This window comes from Giraffa tippelskirchi, chromosome 6 (genome assembly GCF_054371585.1).
Source record: "Giraffa tippelskirchi isolate mGirTip1 chromosome 6, T2T-mGirTip1v1.2.pri, whole genome shotgun sequence".
Lineage (NCBI taxonomy): Eukaryota > Metazoa > Chordata > Mammalia > Artiodactyla > Giraffidae > Giraffa > Giraffa tippelskirchi.
The window spans coordinates 130,770,599-130,786,203 of NC_137280.1; the positions used below are offsets into that span (position 1 = coordinate 130,770,599).

The following is a 15,605-nucleotide window of genomic DNA, read 5'->3' on the forward strand; positions in this document are numbered from 1 at the left end:
TAGGCCATCCCTAGGATACACAGAGCGCCGTATAAAAATCCAGACCTGGATAACCAGGTCTGTGGCTAAACAGATGTTGGAACGGAGGCACTTACAAGTCCCTCTGACTGAGACATAAAATGGCAGGACTGTCTCAGGTTGTATAAAGAGGTTTCTATAAGGGACTAACTGTCCACTGACTGAGTGTGTGTGAGCTTCGACACACAGAACAGAACAAGGAAGACAGACAACATCAACTCAGTAAGTGTTACCTAGTAGAACTCAGGATTAGGAAAGGAAAAAAAAAAAGGCTTAATTGCCAGCGCTACTCATCCCATGGTATGATTCCTACAAATGAAATGTCTTAAAATTTTATTAATAACTTAAAACTTACTAAGCAGTGAAAACTAAATTGTGTGTGTGTGTGTTTTCTCCTGGAGGAGAGAATGGTGCTGAGAAACTGTGTTCCTTGCACCCCCAAGATCACAGAGCCAACCTCTCTCTGGGGGTCTGCTCAACTCCAGATCCTGTCAGTTGACTTGGCTCTCCCGCCCTTGTCATCTGGACACAGCAATGCTCCAACATTTGGGTAAGACTATCCTTTAATCATTAGGAACAGCACTCTGAATAGCCATGGGAAGTCTGGCCAGGAAATGTAGACAGAGATATTCTCTCCATTTTTAGGAGCTACTGATGAGGCCTTCAAGGCGCTCAGTGGGAAGGGCGGGGGTGGGTGGGGAGTTCCAGGCGCCTCCAAGGTGTGGGTTTTGGAGAGAAAAACACAGATTAGATGTGTCTTCCTGCTGGAGCTACATGTGGCATGCCAGCTGGCTCCTTTTCCAATATCCTCTTTATTAGCGAACCCAACAATCATATTTTGCTAATCTTCTCATTAATAAAGTATTATCCATATCACAAAGTCATCCCCGACGGCAGACTGCACTACAAGTAAACTAGAATGGATGAAGACAAAAATGGGGCATTTCAGATATATACAATGACTGCAATTCTTGGCATTTTAAATGTCTGCCAAATCTGCAGTACTGCTGGGTCCCTGGTGTTCAGTGCATCTCCAGGAATACAGTCTATGGCTTGGACTTTTTAGGGTCTTAGGGTATCTGTTTAAGGGCTCTCTGTTTATAGTACTGAACTGAAAATTAAAATTATTTTTCCAAGACTTTAACTACACCATACTTTATCTGTTGTTAGGTAATTAGTATTTTGTGTAGCAGAGAGAAGACTATCTTGCATTTTTGTATATTTTTCGATCCATCTTCATTTTTCCTGGCCTTGTATACAGTGTAACTGAGTAACTAAGAGAGAGGGTTCTGCAGTCCAAAGGCTTTGGAGTCCAAGGTCACTCTCATTCCCAATTTACTCTTCAATAAAATAGTGAAGAAAATCTCTCTTTCATAGACTGATTGTGAGAAAGCAGTGAGATAATGCAAATAAAGGAACTAGCACCAGGCCTGGCATCTGATAAGTCTTTAATAAAGTCTAGAAAGATAGGGAAAGAACGTGACATGACTGACAGGAATTTGGGGGCAGAGAGGGTATGTTCATTGAATTTTTTTTCATCTCTCCTCTATGAGAAGTTTATTGTCTCACAATGGGTTCAAACTCATTTCTCTTATCTCTATGATTGGCTCTTGCTTTTTGCTTTGACCCCAAAGTTAGAATCATAAATATCTCCCACTGACTTGATGATTTAAGACAAAGGCCAAGGACTCTTTCCTCATTTACTGTTTAAAAACAGCCTTTTGTGGAGCTTTTTGATGGACTGCAGGGATATTTATGACTCAGGCCTCCTGGCAAAGTCCCTGATGCTGACTCATTCGTTACCCTGGGAGGGAAGAAGGCAGCTGGAATCATCATTCATTATTCTGTTGCTCAGTTATGGGGAAAGGTCAGAGGTAAGCCACTCAACACTGGGCTGAGTATGAGAAGCAGAATTGCAATCGCGCCTTCTTGACCACAAGAGAAAAAAGAATTTCTAACGAACATACACTCAGAAAAATGTTTGCAGAGTCCTGCTTCATACAATTGCTACAGCACTGCTAAATGGTAATATTCTGTCTCATGCCTCAGGCTTTCAGCTCCAAGCTCACAGCAACTCCCATTCCTCTGCAGAGCAAGTGAAAGCTAAGTGACAGGTGATGGAAAGGGGGGGACCGACAGGAATAGAAAGGAGGAGTAATTTGGAATTTCCACAGTGACAGTGGCCTCGAAATTAGGAAGAAAGGGCAAACTTGCAGATATATAAGGAGAAATGGAAAAGGCTTCATAAATCAGTAAAGGTAAAATTTATGATTGCTACCATGAACAATAACAGCATGAATAAGACTATCACTTTCACGGCAAAATCATCAACAAAGACAACATCAATAAAATTTATGGAATGTACAATGTTAGTAATATGAAAACCAATGAAAGAGAAAATATTAATAGCTAACACTTCTTTGAGTGCTTAGTGTCAGGAAGGGGGTTACACAGTCTAAATGTTATTTTTTTTTCTTTTTTTTTTTTAATCCTCAAATGGTTCTGTGAGGTTCTACGCACATTTACAGCTGGGGAACTTGAGATTTAGGGCTCAAGACCACACAGTTAGCTGAGAACACTGATTCTAAAGCCAATTTTCTGCTATCACTGCTTTCAGCATAAGAAGAACTGTGTTGAAAACAGTGCTATCCACTACCTATAAATTCTTGCCATATACACACTGCAAAAATATTTTGGAGCACTCAGCATTACTCTTGGGAGAAGGCAATGGCATCCCACTCCAGTACTCTTGCCTGGAAAATCCCATGGACGGAGGAGCCTGGCGGGCTGCAGCCCATGGGGTCGCTAAGAGTCGGACACAACTGAGCGACTTCACTTTCACTTTTCCCTTTCACACACTGGAGAAGGAAATGGCAACCCACTCCAGTGTTCTTGCCTGGAGAATCCCAGGGATGGGGGAGCCTGGTGGGCTGCCATCTATAGGGTCGCACGGAGTCGGACACGACTGGAGCGACTTAGCAGCAACATTATTCTTGGCTCTAGGTATAGGTTGGTACAAGAGAAAATCTGGACCAAATCTGGACTTTCAGGCCACTGTGAACTCTTGGCATCACTTCCTTTACAAATGTACATCCATGGGGGTGCAGTTTTGCAACTGAGACTCAAATCAGCTATAAAGCATTCAAGTAGCACATTTGAAGCAAGTTGTGCTGTTGCTGCTGCTAAGTTGCTTCAGTCGTGTCCGACTCTGTGCGACCCCATAGACAGCAGCCCACCAGGGATTCTCCAGGCAAGAATACTGGAGTGGGTTGCCAGTTCCTTCTCCAATGCATGAAAGTGAAAAGTGAAAGTGAAGTCGCTCAGTCGTGTCCGACTCGTAGTAACCTCATGGACTGCAGTCTACCAGGCTCCTCCTTCCATGGGATTTTCCAGGCAAGAGTACTGGAGTGGGGTGCCATTGCCTTCTCCGGAAGCAAGTTGTAAGGGGCAGCATAAAACTTATTGGATTTCCAAAGCACAGGGCTGGGTTATTAAAAAAAAAAAAAAAGCATTTATGGGATTGCTAAGGGTTACCCTAAGATCAAATGTCAACAGAAATTTTTTTCATAAGATATGAAATTGGAGGAGGGGGGACTTATGTCTTGTTTCAATGCAGCAGATGCTCCCAAAAGAGGTACCCTTGCCCCACATTTTAAATAAGTGAGTAAGATTTCTATAGCCTATCCATCAACACTTGGTTTTCGGCAAAAAGCATATGACCTAATACGTATGCTTACTAAAGCTTGAGACTAGACAAGTAAGAGGACAGGATACTGAGTTTCTGAGTGAAGGATGTTCCTTCCAGCTTGGGCTGGAGCTTTAGACCAAACCTCCCCCAGGCAAGCCTGAGAAAGGCGTCGAGTTGGCACTGAGCTTGAGAAGGGCATGGGTAGATATGGGACAGGAAAAGTAAACCACACACCTCCCCCAGGCAAGCCTAGAGTTGGCTTCGAGCTTGAGAAAGGCATGGGTAGGTATAGGGCAGGAAAAGTAAAACACACACACGTCATTTTTCTTACAATAGTATAGGCCATGGTCACTATCCCGGACGGTTAAATTCTGCCAACCAGCAACCTACCTCAAGGTCTTTGCAATGCAGTGGTTGGATAGTACCCACCTTCTCTACTGAATTTTACTCTGAATCAGGACAACAATAACAGTAGTAATAGTGGTGGTGATGGTAGTTGCAGCCTAGTCATCACAGTAGCAGAAATAGTAACAACAACTGACCTTTATAACATGCATTTCCACGCGTTGCTTGAAGTGTTTTATACATATTACCTCATAGCCCTATTGTGAAGGTAAAGTGAATTAGATACTATTACACCCTTTTCACAGATGGACAAACGAATTCAGAGTCCTCGCCGTGACATCTCATTCAGTCCTCAGGATCCCCTATGTGGGTACTTTATCACCACTTTACAGAGGAGGCGACTGAGGCACAGAATGGTTACCTGCTCACAGCCCCACAGTTGGCAGGTAAAAGAGCCGGTTTGGTTTGTTGGACGTCAGAGCTCACATTCTTAACTACCACACTACACAACTGGTACCAGTATTCCCTCTGGAGACAATAGAGGCATATCTCCCCAGCCCTGATCCCTGCCCCTGCACATTCTTCCTCTCACTCCACCTGTCCTAGGGAGACCAAGAGGCAAAAGCTGGGATAAAACCAATGCCTAGCTCACAGGGCTGCTGTGACAACCAAAATCCTGCACTGTATGGGAAGGGTTTGCATGGTGCCTCCCACAGAAAGGCCTGATACTCCTTACACTGGAATTGGACCACAGCTCTCATCACTTCCCCATCCCTGTCAACAGCTTTTCCTTCTCAGGCCCAGAAGGAGGCTGAGGATGAATTTCCTAGGAGAAGAAGTAAGAAGGCTAAGGGTTAATGTGTAAAAGATGAACCAAACCAGATGAGAGGAAAGAGAGAAAAAAATTGCTTTGGATCTCATTGCTAGGAACCCCCATCTTTTTTATTATTTGTATAAATCACTTGACTGTGAAGGCATCACAGGGCAAGCCTCTGAGTATGCCGATGATAATGAATTGGGTCTCACAATAAATAATGGGGGAAACCAGGCTGCCAAATGAAGAAAGATTTAGATCATTTAAATCCTAGGCTATGAGTTTTCAAATCCAGTTTAATACTGGTAAGTGCGGGATAATAACTCATAGCAAACATTGCCCCTACCCCAAAGCCCCTAACCACAGCCCTAATAACCCCTTCTTTCACCCCTTGCAAACAGAAAGAAAGCCCTGAGGGGATTTACAGAATAAAAAGGGATGGTATATACTGACCAGAAATGAGCCCAAGTTATTACATAATAATCCCAGATGCGTCAGTTTGGGCTTAGTGCAAATACAGAGAGCTAATAGAATACTTCAAGGTTCGATTAGCTGCCAAAGAGATTCTAAATAAGGGCAGGTTTTATATTATTAAATTGGATGGGAGAAAAGGAGTATCATGGTTGGGTATACTGGGGAAATAAAAAAAAGACAGGATTAGGGAAATAAAACCAAGGGCATTGCTGGGCAGCTAAAGGGTGGCCTGAGGGTGGAGCCAACTTTGACAGACACATATGTCAAAGCAAGAGAATTTGACTGTCAGCATGGCTTATTCTCAGCAGCTGAGGCTGTCCTCATATCCACATTCAGAGATGTGATCTAGAGGGCACGAGAAGCTGGATCCTACCTGATAACACAGGTGTTTCAGGAATTGAAACAGTCATTTGTAAATACAAAAATTAGAGGCTATGGTGACAGTCTAACAGTTGACCAAAATTTATACCATACCACATTCTTAGTATGCACAAGCTCCTTGAATTCACTCAAAAATCTAATGATGCAGTTACTGTTATGGACTGGATGCCCAATTTCATATGTTGAAGTCCCAGCCCACAAGGAGACGGCATGTGGAGATGAAGCCTTTGGGAGTAATGAGGGTTGACGAGGTCATGAGGGTGAGGCCTGCATGATGGGGTTAGTGACCTAGAAAAACCAGAGAGCTTGCTTTCTCTCTTTCTGCTGTGTGGGGACACCATGAGAGGTGGCTGTCTACTATACAAGCCATGAAGGGAGTCCTCACAGGGGAAGTGAATCAGTGGGCACCCTGACCTTGGCCTTCTGGTCTGCTGAGCTGTGAGAAACACATTCCTGTTGTTAGAGCCACCCAGTCTATGGTATTCATTAAGGCAGCCTGAGCAGACTAATACAGTTACCTTTGGCACCATCATTTTCTAAACGAGCAAACTGAGGCTCAGAGAAGTTAAGTCACTTGCCCAAGATCATGTAGGAAAGAAAGATGCTAACATCCAAAGTCCGTCTAAAGCCCACCTGCTTTCACACTTCTTCCAAATGAGGTCAATATCAACAGCCACTGTGAGAAGAAAGGACCTCTTTGCGTGCTTTCCCCATCCCCTGGCATCATCCCCTTTCCCAGGTACACACACAGATACATTTCACAAGTGGCAGAAGAATTAAAGTGAATGGAAATGTTCTGGTGCCATCTGGTAACTACTATCAATACCATCATGAGAGTATGAAATCAGGATCGCAGCTCTTCGTTTTCGTCCCCGCTCCATCCCTACTCTGTGAGACATGTCTCTGGGTCAATGGCATCTCTAATTAGTTCTTTCCAAAACCAGTAACTTTTATTCTTTAGTGCAGTACTTCCCATAAGAAGTAATGTGAGCCACATGTAATTTCAAATTTTTTAGAGCAACAAGAAACTTAAAACAGAAACAGGGAAAATTAATGTATTTTACTTAACCCAATTCATTAAAAATATTATACTTTCAACACATAATAAGCAAAAAAATCATTAGTGAGTTATTTTCCTTTTTACATCCTACGTCTTCAAAACCTGGTTCATATTTTACACTTACAGCACCTCTCAGTTTGGACTAGCCACATTTCATGTGCTCCACAGCTGGTAGGGCCACCATGCTGACAGTGAGCTCTAGCTGGATCTTGAATTTTCATTGACTTGTCCTGACTAGATTACAGGAACTGTGCTTTCTAGTGGCATTTTTTATGGAGCATCTATTACATGTCAAGAGTGTACTGAGCATTTTCCTATATATCACACCTAATTTTCACAGTGGCTCACCAAGAAAATATTGCTGGACTCACACTACAGGTAATAAAACTGAGGAAAAAGGTTGAAGAGCCCACATTTGTGGGGAATATTTAATGTTACCTCTTTGATATCTAGCATATTGCCTTGCCTGCAACATGATTTAACAAATATCTATGAAATGAATGGCAGGTTACTCAGCAAGCCTACAGAAGAGCTGGGATTTGAATCAGGAATGCCAGATCCTGAAGCTTGTATTCTTTCATTAACACCATTTTAATTCTAGTGTGTCTGTCATAGCCCCCAGTGCAATGTTCAGTGATTCCCCAGTGTTGTTAAGTATACAAATCTTTCATCCTAGTCAAATAACTAATAGCAACTCTTTACCCAGATGTCATATTTATTGATGTCTTCCTCTCTTTTGACTGTATTTGGTTCAACAAATAGTAGTCAGGTACCAACTCAGACCATGGGACTATGCTCAATCTGACATCATCAACGCATGATCCCCACTCTCAAGCTACAGGAGAGTTTAGTTCAGTGAAGTGCTGTTGAAATGGAGCAGAACTCTATGGTCCTTGTCCTCCCATATCCTCTGCCCGCCTTCTGCCCGTGGAAAAACTTTAGCCAAAGAGCAAGTTTAATCAGAGAAGTGAGAACATGCAGAAACAAAGGAAAACTATCAAAGGAGACCAAATAATAATAGTTTAGTCAGTAAGCATAGCCAAGAACCTTTAGTTCCTTCTCAAGGGCTATAGATAATATTCTGAGCCATATCCTGTGAGCTGTCTTATACAGATTGAAACTCCCACCAGGTGGAAGAAGTTAACGACATGATGACTAGACTGTAGCCATGACATAAGCTACCACAATTCCAAGAACTAGCCTCAAGTAATAGAAACCAAGTGACTCTGGAACTGAAGATATACTCTACTTAAAACAATCAAGATGATGCTGGTCAGACCACAGATAACCAATTTCCAGATGACTGTCAGAGATGACTATACTGTTTCTGCATGTAGCCCCCTCCATCTAAAAAAGCTCTTGCCCACTGATTGTCAGTGGCGGGGGTGGGGGTGGGGGGCGGGGAGTCGACCTCTGGACAGGCATCTCCCACCACCTTCAGTTGCCAGCATCCAAAATCAACCTTGTCTCTTTATTGGCTTTGAGCAGCAAGAAGCTGGATCTAGGTTCAGCAACACTATTAAAAACCTTAGATTCACAGATGAGCTAGAAGTGGCTACCAGTTCAGTTCAGTTGATCAGTCGTGTCCAACTCTTTGTGACCCCATGGACTGCAGCATGCCAGGCTTCCTTGTCCATCACCAACTTCCAGAGCTTACTCAAACTCATGTCCATTGAGTCGGTGATGCCATCCAGCCATCTCATCCTCTGTCGTCCCCTTCTCCTCCTGCCCTCAATCTTTCCCAGCATCAGGGTCTTTTCAAATGAGTCAGCTCTTCGCATCAGGTGGCCAAAATAGTGGAGTTTCAGTTTCAACATCAGTCCTTCCAATGAACACCCAGGACTGATCTCCTTTAGGATGGACTGTTTGGATCTCCTTGCAGTCCAAGGGACTCTCAAGAGTCTTCTCCAACACCACAGTTCAAAAGCATCAAATCTTTGGCACTCAGCTTTCTTTACGGTCCAACTCTCATATCCATACGTAACTCCTGGAAAAACCAAAGCTTTGACTAGATGGACCTTTGTTGACAAAGTAACATCTCTGCTTTTTAATATGCTGTTTAGGTTTGTCATAACTTTTCTTCCAAGAAGCAAGTGTCTTTTAATTTCATGGCTGCAGTCACCATCTGCAGTGATTTTGGAGCCCCCCAAAATAAAGTCTGTCACTGTTTCCATTGTTTCCCCATCTATTTGCCATGAAGTGATGGGACCAGATGCCATGATCTTAGTTTTCTGAATGTTGAGTTTTAAGCCAACTTTTTCACTCTCCTCTTTCACTTTCATCAAGAGGCTCTTCAGTTCTTCTTCACTTTCTGCCATAAGTGTGGCTATAAATGTCATAATCTCTACTATACAATTTAGCAGTAAATTATGTATATACTACCTAGATTCCATACGGGGAACTCTTGTGTTCCCAACAACAAGTTCTTGAACGAGGCAACTCATACATCTGTGACTCCCCAAAGTATTTTGCAGAGTGCTAGGCAAGTGACAGGTGAACATCTCTTAATTAACTGGCCTCAGCTCTGTCCCTGCTTCTGTGTGTGCCAAGTAAATGAGAGCCAGATTCCTTATAGGCAAAGAGCAGCTTGATCAGATGTTGCTAAAGTTCTAATTATGGATCACACTTCTCAGAGAATACAGAGGTAGGAGGGCTCTCCATTCTGATATACTAGAAAGCTTAAAACTAATTCTGTTGAGGTTTAAGAATTAAATTAATTGGTAAATTAATTCAAATATTTATTAACTATTATACATTAGCTATAACACTAGAACTATGAGCAAGATAGTCCCTGTCCTTGTGTCAGTGTCTGGTGAATGACACAGATATATGAGGCGGTAATTGTAATACAGTGTGATAAGTATGAAGGTAAGTACAGAGTGCTCTAGTAGCACTTAGGGGGAGCATCTAACTTGACCTTGGTGGAACAGGGGAAGTTCCCCGGAGAAAGCATCCTAGGTCTAGTGGTAGAGGACAACTGAAGGTCAGTCTGACCAAAGGGCCAGGGATGGGGAAGGAAATGTCCCTTCCTGCCAGGCAGAAGGAACACCACCTAAGAAGATCCATAGAGCATGGCAAGTTTGAGGGTCAGACGAGATTTTACTATGATAGGAGCATGACATGCCAGGGCTGGGCCAAAGAAAGAGCCATGTCCAGATGATCCTAGTAAAGTAAGCTTGAGATTTATGATGAAGGTCTTCATGGAAAATAGGAAGAGGCAACACCAAAGCTTTTAAGGGGAGAAGTGAGAATTGTGTTTTTAGAGCATTTTATTGTAGCCCTCGCTGTGTTTTATCACAGTGCTTCTCATATTCTATGGTCACTGTTTTTCTATCTACCTCTATCAGTATCCAGAGAGCCTTAAGACAGAGTTCCTTCTGATTCCTCTCTGTGTCTCCAGGGAATAAATGCAGTATAGGCTGGATAACTGAGGCTGAATACATATTTTCATGAGTAACATCTCTGGTACTCCTTGGTAGGTCTGAGGGACTCAGCCTGTTGAGGATGTATTATCAGAGGGGTTCTTAGATTCCTTGGACCTTCTGAAATTATATGCAAAAATATGGGTATAAATACATACAATTTTTCAGGAGTGAGGGATTATAATTTTCATCAGATACTCAAAGCTCTCTTTAGCTAGGGAACACCTCTCAGAGGTGAAACATCAAAGGACAGTTAGCACAAAAGGTAGAAAAATTAACTAGTACATATACATTTCCAAGTGAAGATGGAGAGGTGGTAAAAGAGGACAGTTCTATAGTAGGAAGACAATGTTTGCAAGAAAAGGGAAAAGAACCTTGAAGAGGGACTTCTCCAGTGATCCAGTGGTTAAGAATTTACCTTTCAATGCAGGAGACCTGGCTTCCATCCCTGGTTGGAGAATTAAGATCCCATCTGTGGCAGGGCAACTAAGACCATGAGCTGCAACGAAAGATGCCAATTGTTGCAACTAAGACCTGACGCAGCCAATAAATAAATAAATATTTTAAAAAAGAACCTTGAAGAAAGTGCATCAATTTCCCTCATGTCTTCTAACTTGGCAATTCATAGCTACCTAGTCTTTAAAGAAAACTTTTTGAGTAGAGCTATAAGGAATTGTGAAAGCATTGCTGAAAGAAGTCATTGTAAACATAGCGTCCTTAGAGTCACAGAACCCAAGGGGTAAAAAGGTAATCACTTTTTTATTATTATTATCACTGAAAGAAAAATATTGTGTAGGAGTCACTTCCTTCCCCTTTTCTTTCACAAATTTGGGTCAGCAAACTTAATATTTTTAAATGATAGAAATTACGTACACACAAAAACATATACACACAGAAAAAAGTTCTGATGGATATTTGTGAAACTATTCAGGATAATTCTGTCTTGATAGTGGAAAATTGATGATTTTTACTCATATTATCTGATTTAAAAAATAATGAGCATGTTTAGCTTTACAAGCATTACATATGGGGAAAAAAATCTATTTTGAAGAAATGATACGCTAGGAATGCAAAAATTACTGCTTTAAAAGACAGAAAGCCATAGGAGAGCATGTAAGTGAAAGTTGGTCAGTCATGCAGTCCATGGAATTCTCCAGACCAGAATACTGGAGTGGGTAGCCTCTCTTCCTCCAGGGGATCTTCCCAATCCAGGGATCAAACCCAGGTCTCCCACATTACAGGCAGATTCTTTACCAGCTGAGCCACCAAGGAAGCCCAAGATTACTGGAGTGGGTAGCCTATCTCTTCTCCAGGGGATCTTCCAGACCCAGGAATCGAACCCAGGTCTGCTGCATTGTAGGCAGATTCTTTACCAGCTGAGCTACCAGGGAAGCCCATAGGAGAGCATGCTGCTGCTGCTGCTAAGTCGCTTCAGTCGTGTCCGACTCTGTGCGACCCCATAGGCGGCAGCCCACCAGGCTCCGCCGTCCCTGGGATTCTCCAGGCAAGAACACTGGAGTGGGTTGCCATTTCCTTCTCCAGTGCATGAAAGGGAAAAGTGAAAGTGAAGTCGCTCAGTTGTCTCTGACTCTTAGCGACCCCATGGACTACAGCCTACCAGGCTCCTCCATCCATGGGATTTTCCAGGCAAGAGTACTGGAGTGGGGTGCTAGGAAAGCATAGTACATCTCAAATTATGTTTCATTGGCCATGAAGCTCATAATCACTAGAAGAATACATTAAAGTGCAGATTCCTGGGCCTGGCTCCAGTTCTACTGAATCAGACTCTTTAGGAATAGGGCCTAGGAATCTGCAACTTACAAAACTCCTCAGGTAAGTTCTATGCTCACCACAGGGGTTTTGAAAACACCTGGATGATGAAGAGGCGGCACTCAGGAAGGAAGGTTCCAAACTAGCAGGTGACCTTTCTTCTACATGTATTAATATGTGTGTCCCAGACACGAAGAGGGCATGGGACAGAGATGAGCGTAATACTCCCTCTTAACTTTCATTTAGTGATTTAATGTTTTTTTTTCACCTTTCGAAACATCTTCCGTATACATTTTTTAAAAATGTACTTATTAATATAATCTGAAGTTGGAGATGGTGGTGGCAGGGGAAGGGAGCCCATGTAAATTATAACCTGACAGTCTTGTATTACATCCACAGGAATCCCCTCATCTGGGGAGTGTGGGGTGAAACTGGGCATGATATCCCAGAAGACAGCCTGCTTCCCTTTAGATATCTGCGCGTGTTCCGCTCTCTCGCCTGTCTTGAGGCCGGCTCGGAGTCAGGAGCTGGGGCTCATATCAAGGCCAGCCTGTGCATGTTTCGCCCTCAGAGTCAGGAGCTGGGGGTCATATCAAGGCCAGGGACTGCTTCTCTCAGGTGGAGGTCAGTCACCCTCAGGGCTCTGAGGGTCATGTCAGGTCAGGAAGGGCTGGGCAGCCATCCATCAGCCATTTCTAGAACTGGCAAGGCTGCCTTCCCTGGAGAGTTGGCTTCCAATACTGAGAGACCACAATTTTAGGTCACCTAATTTTTGATTTATTCAGTCATGTCATATTTGAGCCACCCTTGTATGTCATCCTAAATTCTTGTGAAACAGAATGGAGTAAAAATATTCTCCTTCCACAATCCTGCTTGCCAGATCGATAGCAACCTAGTTTCCAAATATAAACAGTGGACTGAATGCTCTTTATGTTTCTAGGTAAGAAAGTAACTATATTTTTCGTGGTGGGGAGACTTCATCTGGGTTTGCACCTCACTGGTGATTCTTTATGGAGGTAATGGGATTGCCTTAATCGAGCCCATTAGACTATCTTCTTGTAATTATCTTAGGGGCCAATCTGTCTATGTAATGGGCTCTGGAGGCATCAAGCCTTCACGTTCTTACAAAGGAAAATGCTGTGCATGTGTCAGAAGAGAACCATTTTCAGGAATTACTGGTTAACCATCTCAACAACAGCCAGAGGGGCAGGGTGGGGGGGGAAGGTATTTGTTGTGATACAGCAGGAAATTGCTAGATTTGGGACTTGATGGCCCCAAAGGGTATTCCTTTTTTTTTTTGAGAGCGTTTTAATAAATCTAAAGGATGCATGATGCCAATGGCACAAGGGACTCCACACCATCTGTTGAGGTTGGGCAGGCTGCTGCCTGTCTGCTTGCTGTGAGAGGATACCAGGATCTTAAGGCTGGAGAGACTGCCAACACTGGATGGCTTTGGGAGTAATGAATGGCCCCCTTTGCTGCCTTGCTGGACTAGGCTGGCCAACTCTTCTGGATCCCTCTTCTAGGACCATGAATGCTCTGATGTCCAGGACATCATCTCTAACTTTTCAGCCAGTGCTACTTGAAGATACTCACACACTATGCAACAATATTCTAATTTCTTCATTTTGTTCTTTGCAATTTGAATATGTAGCATAAACAGGGTAGATTATAACGAAGAAAAAAATCAAGATAAAGCTATCCCAGGTGGTGCTAGTAGTTAAGAATCAACCTACCAATGCAGGAGATGCAAGAGACGCAGGTCCAACCCCTGGGTCGGGAAGATCTCCTGGAGGAGGAAATGGCAACCTTACTCTGGGTTGCCTGAAAAATCCCATGGACAAAGTACTCCAGTACTATTGCCTGAAAAATCCTATGGACAAAGAAGCCTGGCAGGCTGTAGTCCATTGGGCCACAAAGAGTTGGACACAACTGAGTGACTGAGCACACACATAATTAAAACATAAAACTAAATAACAGTAACAGTTATGGGTTGAATTTGTTGTTTAGTCTTTCAGTTGTGTCCGACTCTTCTGTGACCTCATGGACTATAGCCTTCCAGGCTCCTCTGTCCATGGGATTCCCAATGCAAGGATATTGGAGTGGGTTGTCATTTCTTTCTCCAGGGGATCTTCCCAACCCAGGGATCAAAACCACATCTCCTGCATTGGCAGGCAGGTTCTTTACCACTGAGCCACAAGGGAAGCTCCTGGGTTGAATCACATCACCCTAAAATTCCCAGTGGTCATGTACAGTTGTGAGAGCTGGACCGTAAAGAAGGCAGAATGACAAAGAGTTGATGCCTTTGAACTGTGGTGCTGGAGAAGACTCCTGAAAGTCCCTTGGACAGCAAGAAGATCAAACCAGTCAATATTAAGGGAGATCAACCTTGAATATGCACTGGAAAGAATGACGCTGAAGCTCCAGTATTTTGGTCATCTGATGTGAACAGATGACTCACTGGCAAAGTCTCTGATGCTGGGAAAGACTGAGGAAAGAAGAAGAGGGCATCCGAGGATGAGATGGCTGGACAGAGTCACCAAGGCAGTGCACGTGAACTTGGGCAAACTCAGGGAGATGGTGAGGGACAGGAAGGCCTGGCGTGCTGCAGTCCATGGGGTCACAAAGAGTTGGAGACGACTGGGTGACTGAACAACAACAACAACAACAACAAAATTTATGCTGAAGTCCTGCCCCCGCACCCCCTCAATATCTCAGAATGTGACTTTATTTGGAAATAGAGTCACTGCAGATGTAATTAGTTAAGATGAAGTCATAGGGGACCTTAATTTATAAAAAGGAGAAATTGGGATACAGAGACATACACACACACGGAAAGTCATATGAACATGATGGCAGAGATCAGAGTGATCCATCTGTAGGTCAAAGGGCACCAAAGATTGCCAGTGAACCACCAGAATCTAGGAAAAAGGCATGGAACAGTTTCTCCATCACAGACTTTGAGGGAACCAACCTTACTGATCCTTGATTTCAGACTTCTAGCCTCCAGAACTGGGAGACAAGACATTTCTGTTGTTTAAGGCATGCAATTCATGGTACTTTGTTAGAGCAGCTCTAGGAAACTAAAACAGTAATACACAAACCAAGTTCTATGCTTAGCATTCTGTTTATCTCTTAACACTCTTCAGCAATAGTCTCAGGCTTGGAAGATTAGCGTGAATTATTAATTGGTAGGAAATGAATGGCTGGATAGGTGGGGAAAGAATTAGTTTTCTTCTTCCATTTTTTTTTTTTTTTAACCACCAACTGTCCATTCTAATAGGGTTTTCAATGAATGCTGGACTGAAAGGACTTGGGAAATGATGTAGGAGCTACACATTCGGTACATATGTGACTTTGTTGAAAATCTGTCAACTATCATATAAGGCTACTAGGAGACATCACATTTAGAACTCTCCCTGAATGTGACACATGTGAGATGCCCTTTTCAAGAGAAAAAAAATGTAAGGTAGTTCCTTTATGCCTAATGAGAGGGAATTAGTATTAAGCCCAGTGACTCTGACGGCATTTTTATTGAACACAATGCCTCCTCCCTCAAATCTATTCCAATTTAAATCCCTTAAGCATTAAGACACTGTAGTTATTTATCATTTTTTTTTCCTTTTCTGATTC

At 43.0% G+C, this 15,605-nt stretch overlaps 1 protein-coding gene across 41 annotated transcripts in view; it reads right to left on the reverse strand.

Annotated features, from left to right (window-relative positions):
* Nucleotides 1–15,605, reverse strand: part of PPP2R2B (protein phosphatase 2 regulatory subunit Bbeta) — a 764,919-nt gene that overhangs the window by 176,115 nt on the left and 573,199 nt on the right. For 15 of the 41 annotated variants that reach the window (XM_081505044.1, XM_081505068.1, XM_081505052.1 and 12 more), the window contains one exon: nucleotides 10,621–10,701. The exons of the other annotated variants lie outside the window; for them this stretch is intronic. In XM_081505044.1, the coding sequence (XP_081361170.1) occupies nucleotides 10,621–10,701 (81 nt within the window). The remainder of the gene's footprint in view (nucleotides 1–10,620; nucleotides 10,702–15,605) is intronic. 41 annotated transcript variants of the gene reach the window in all.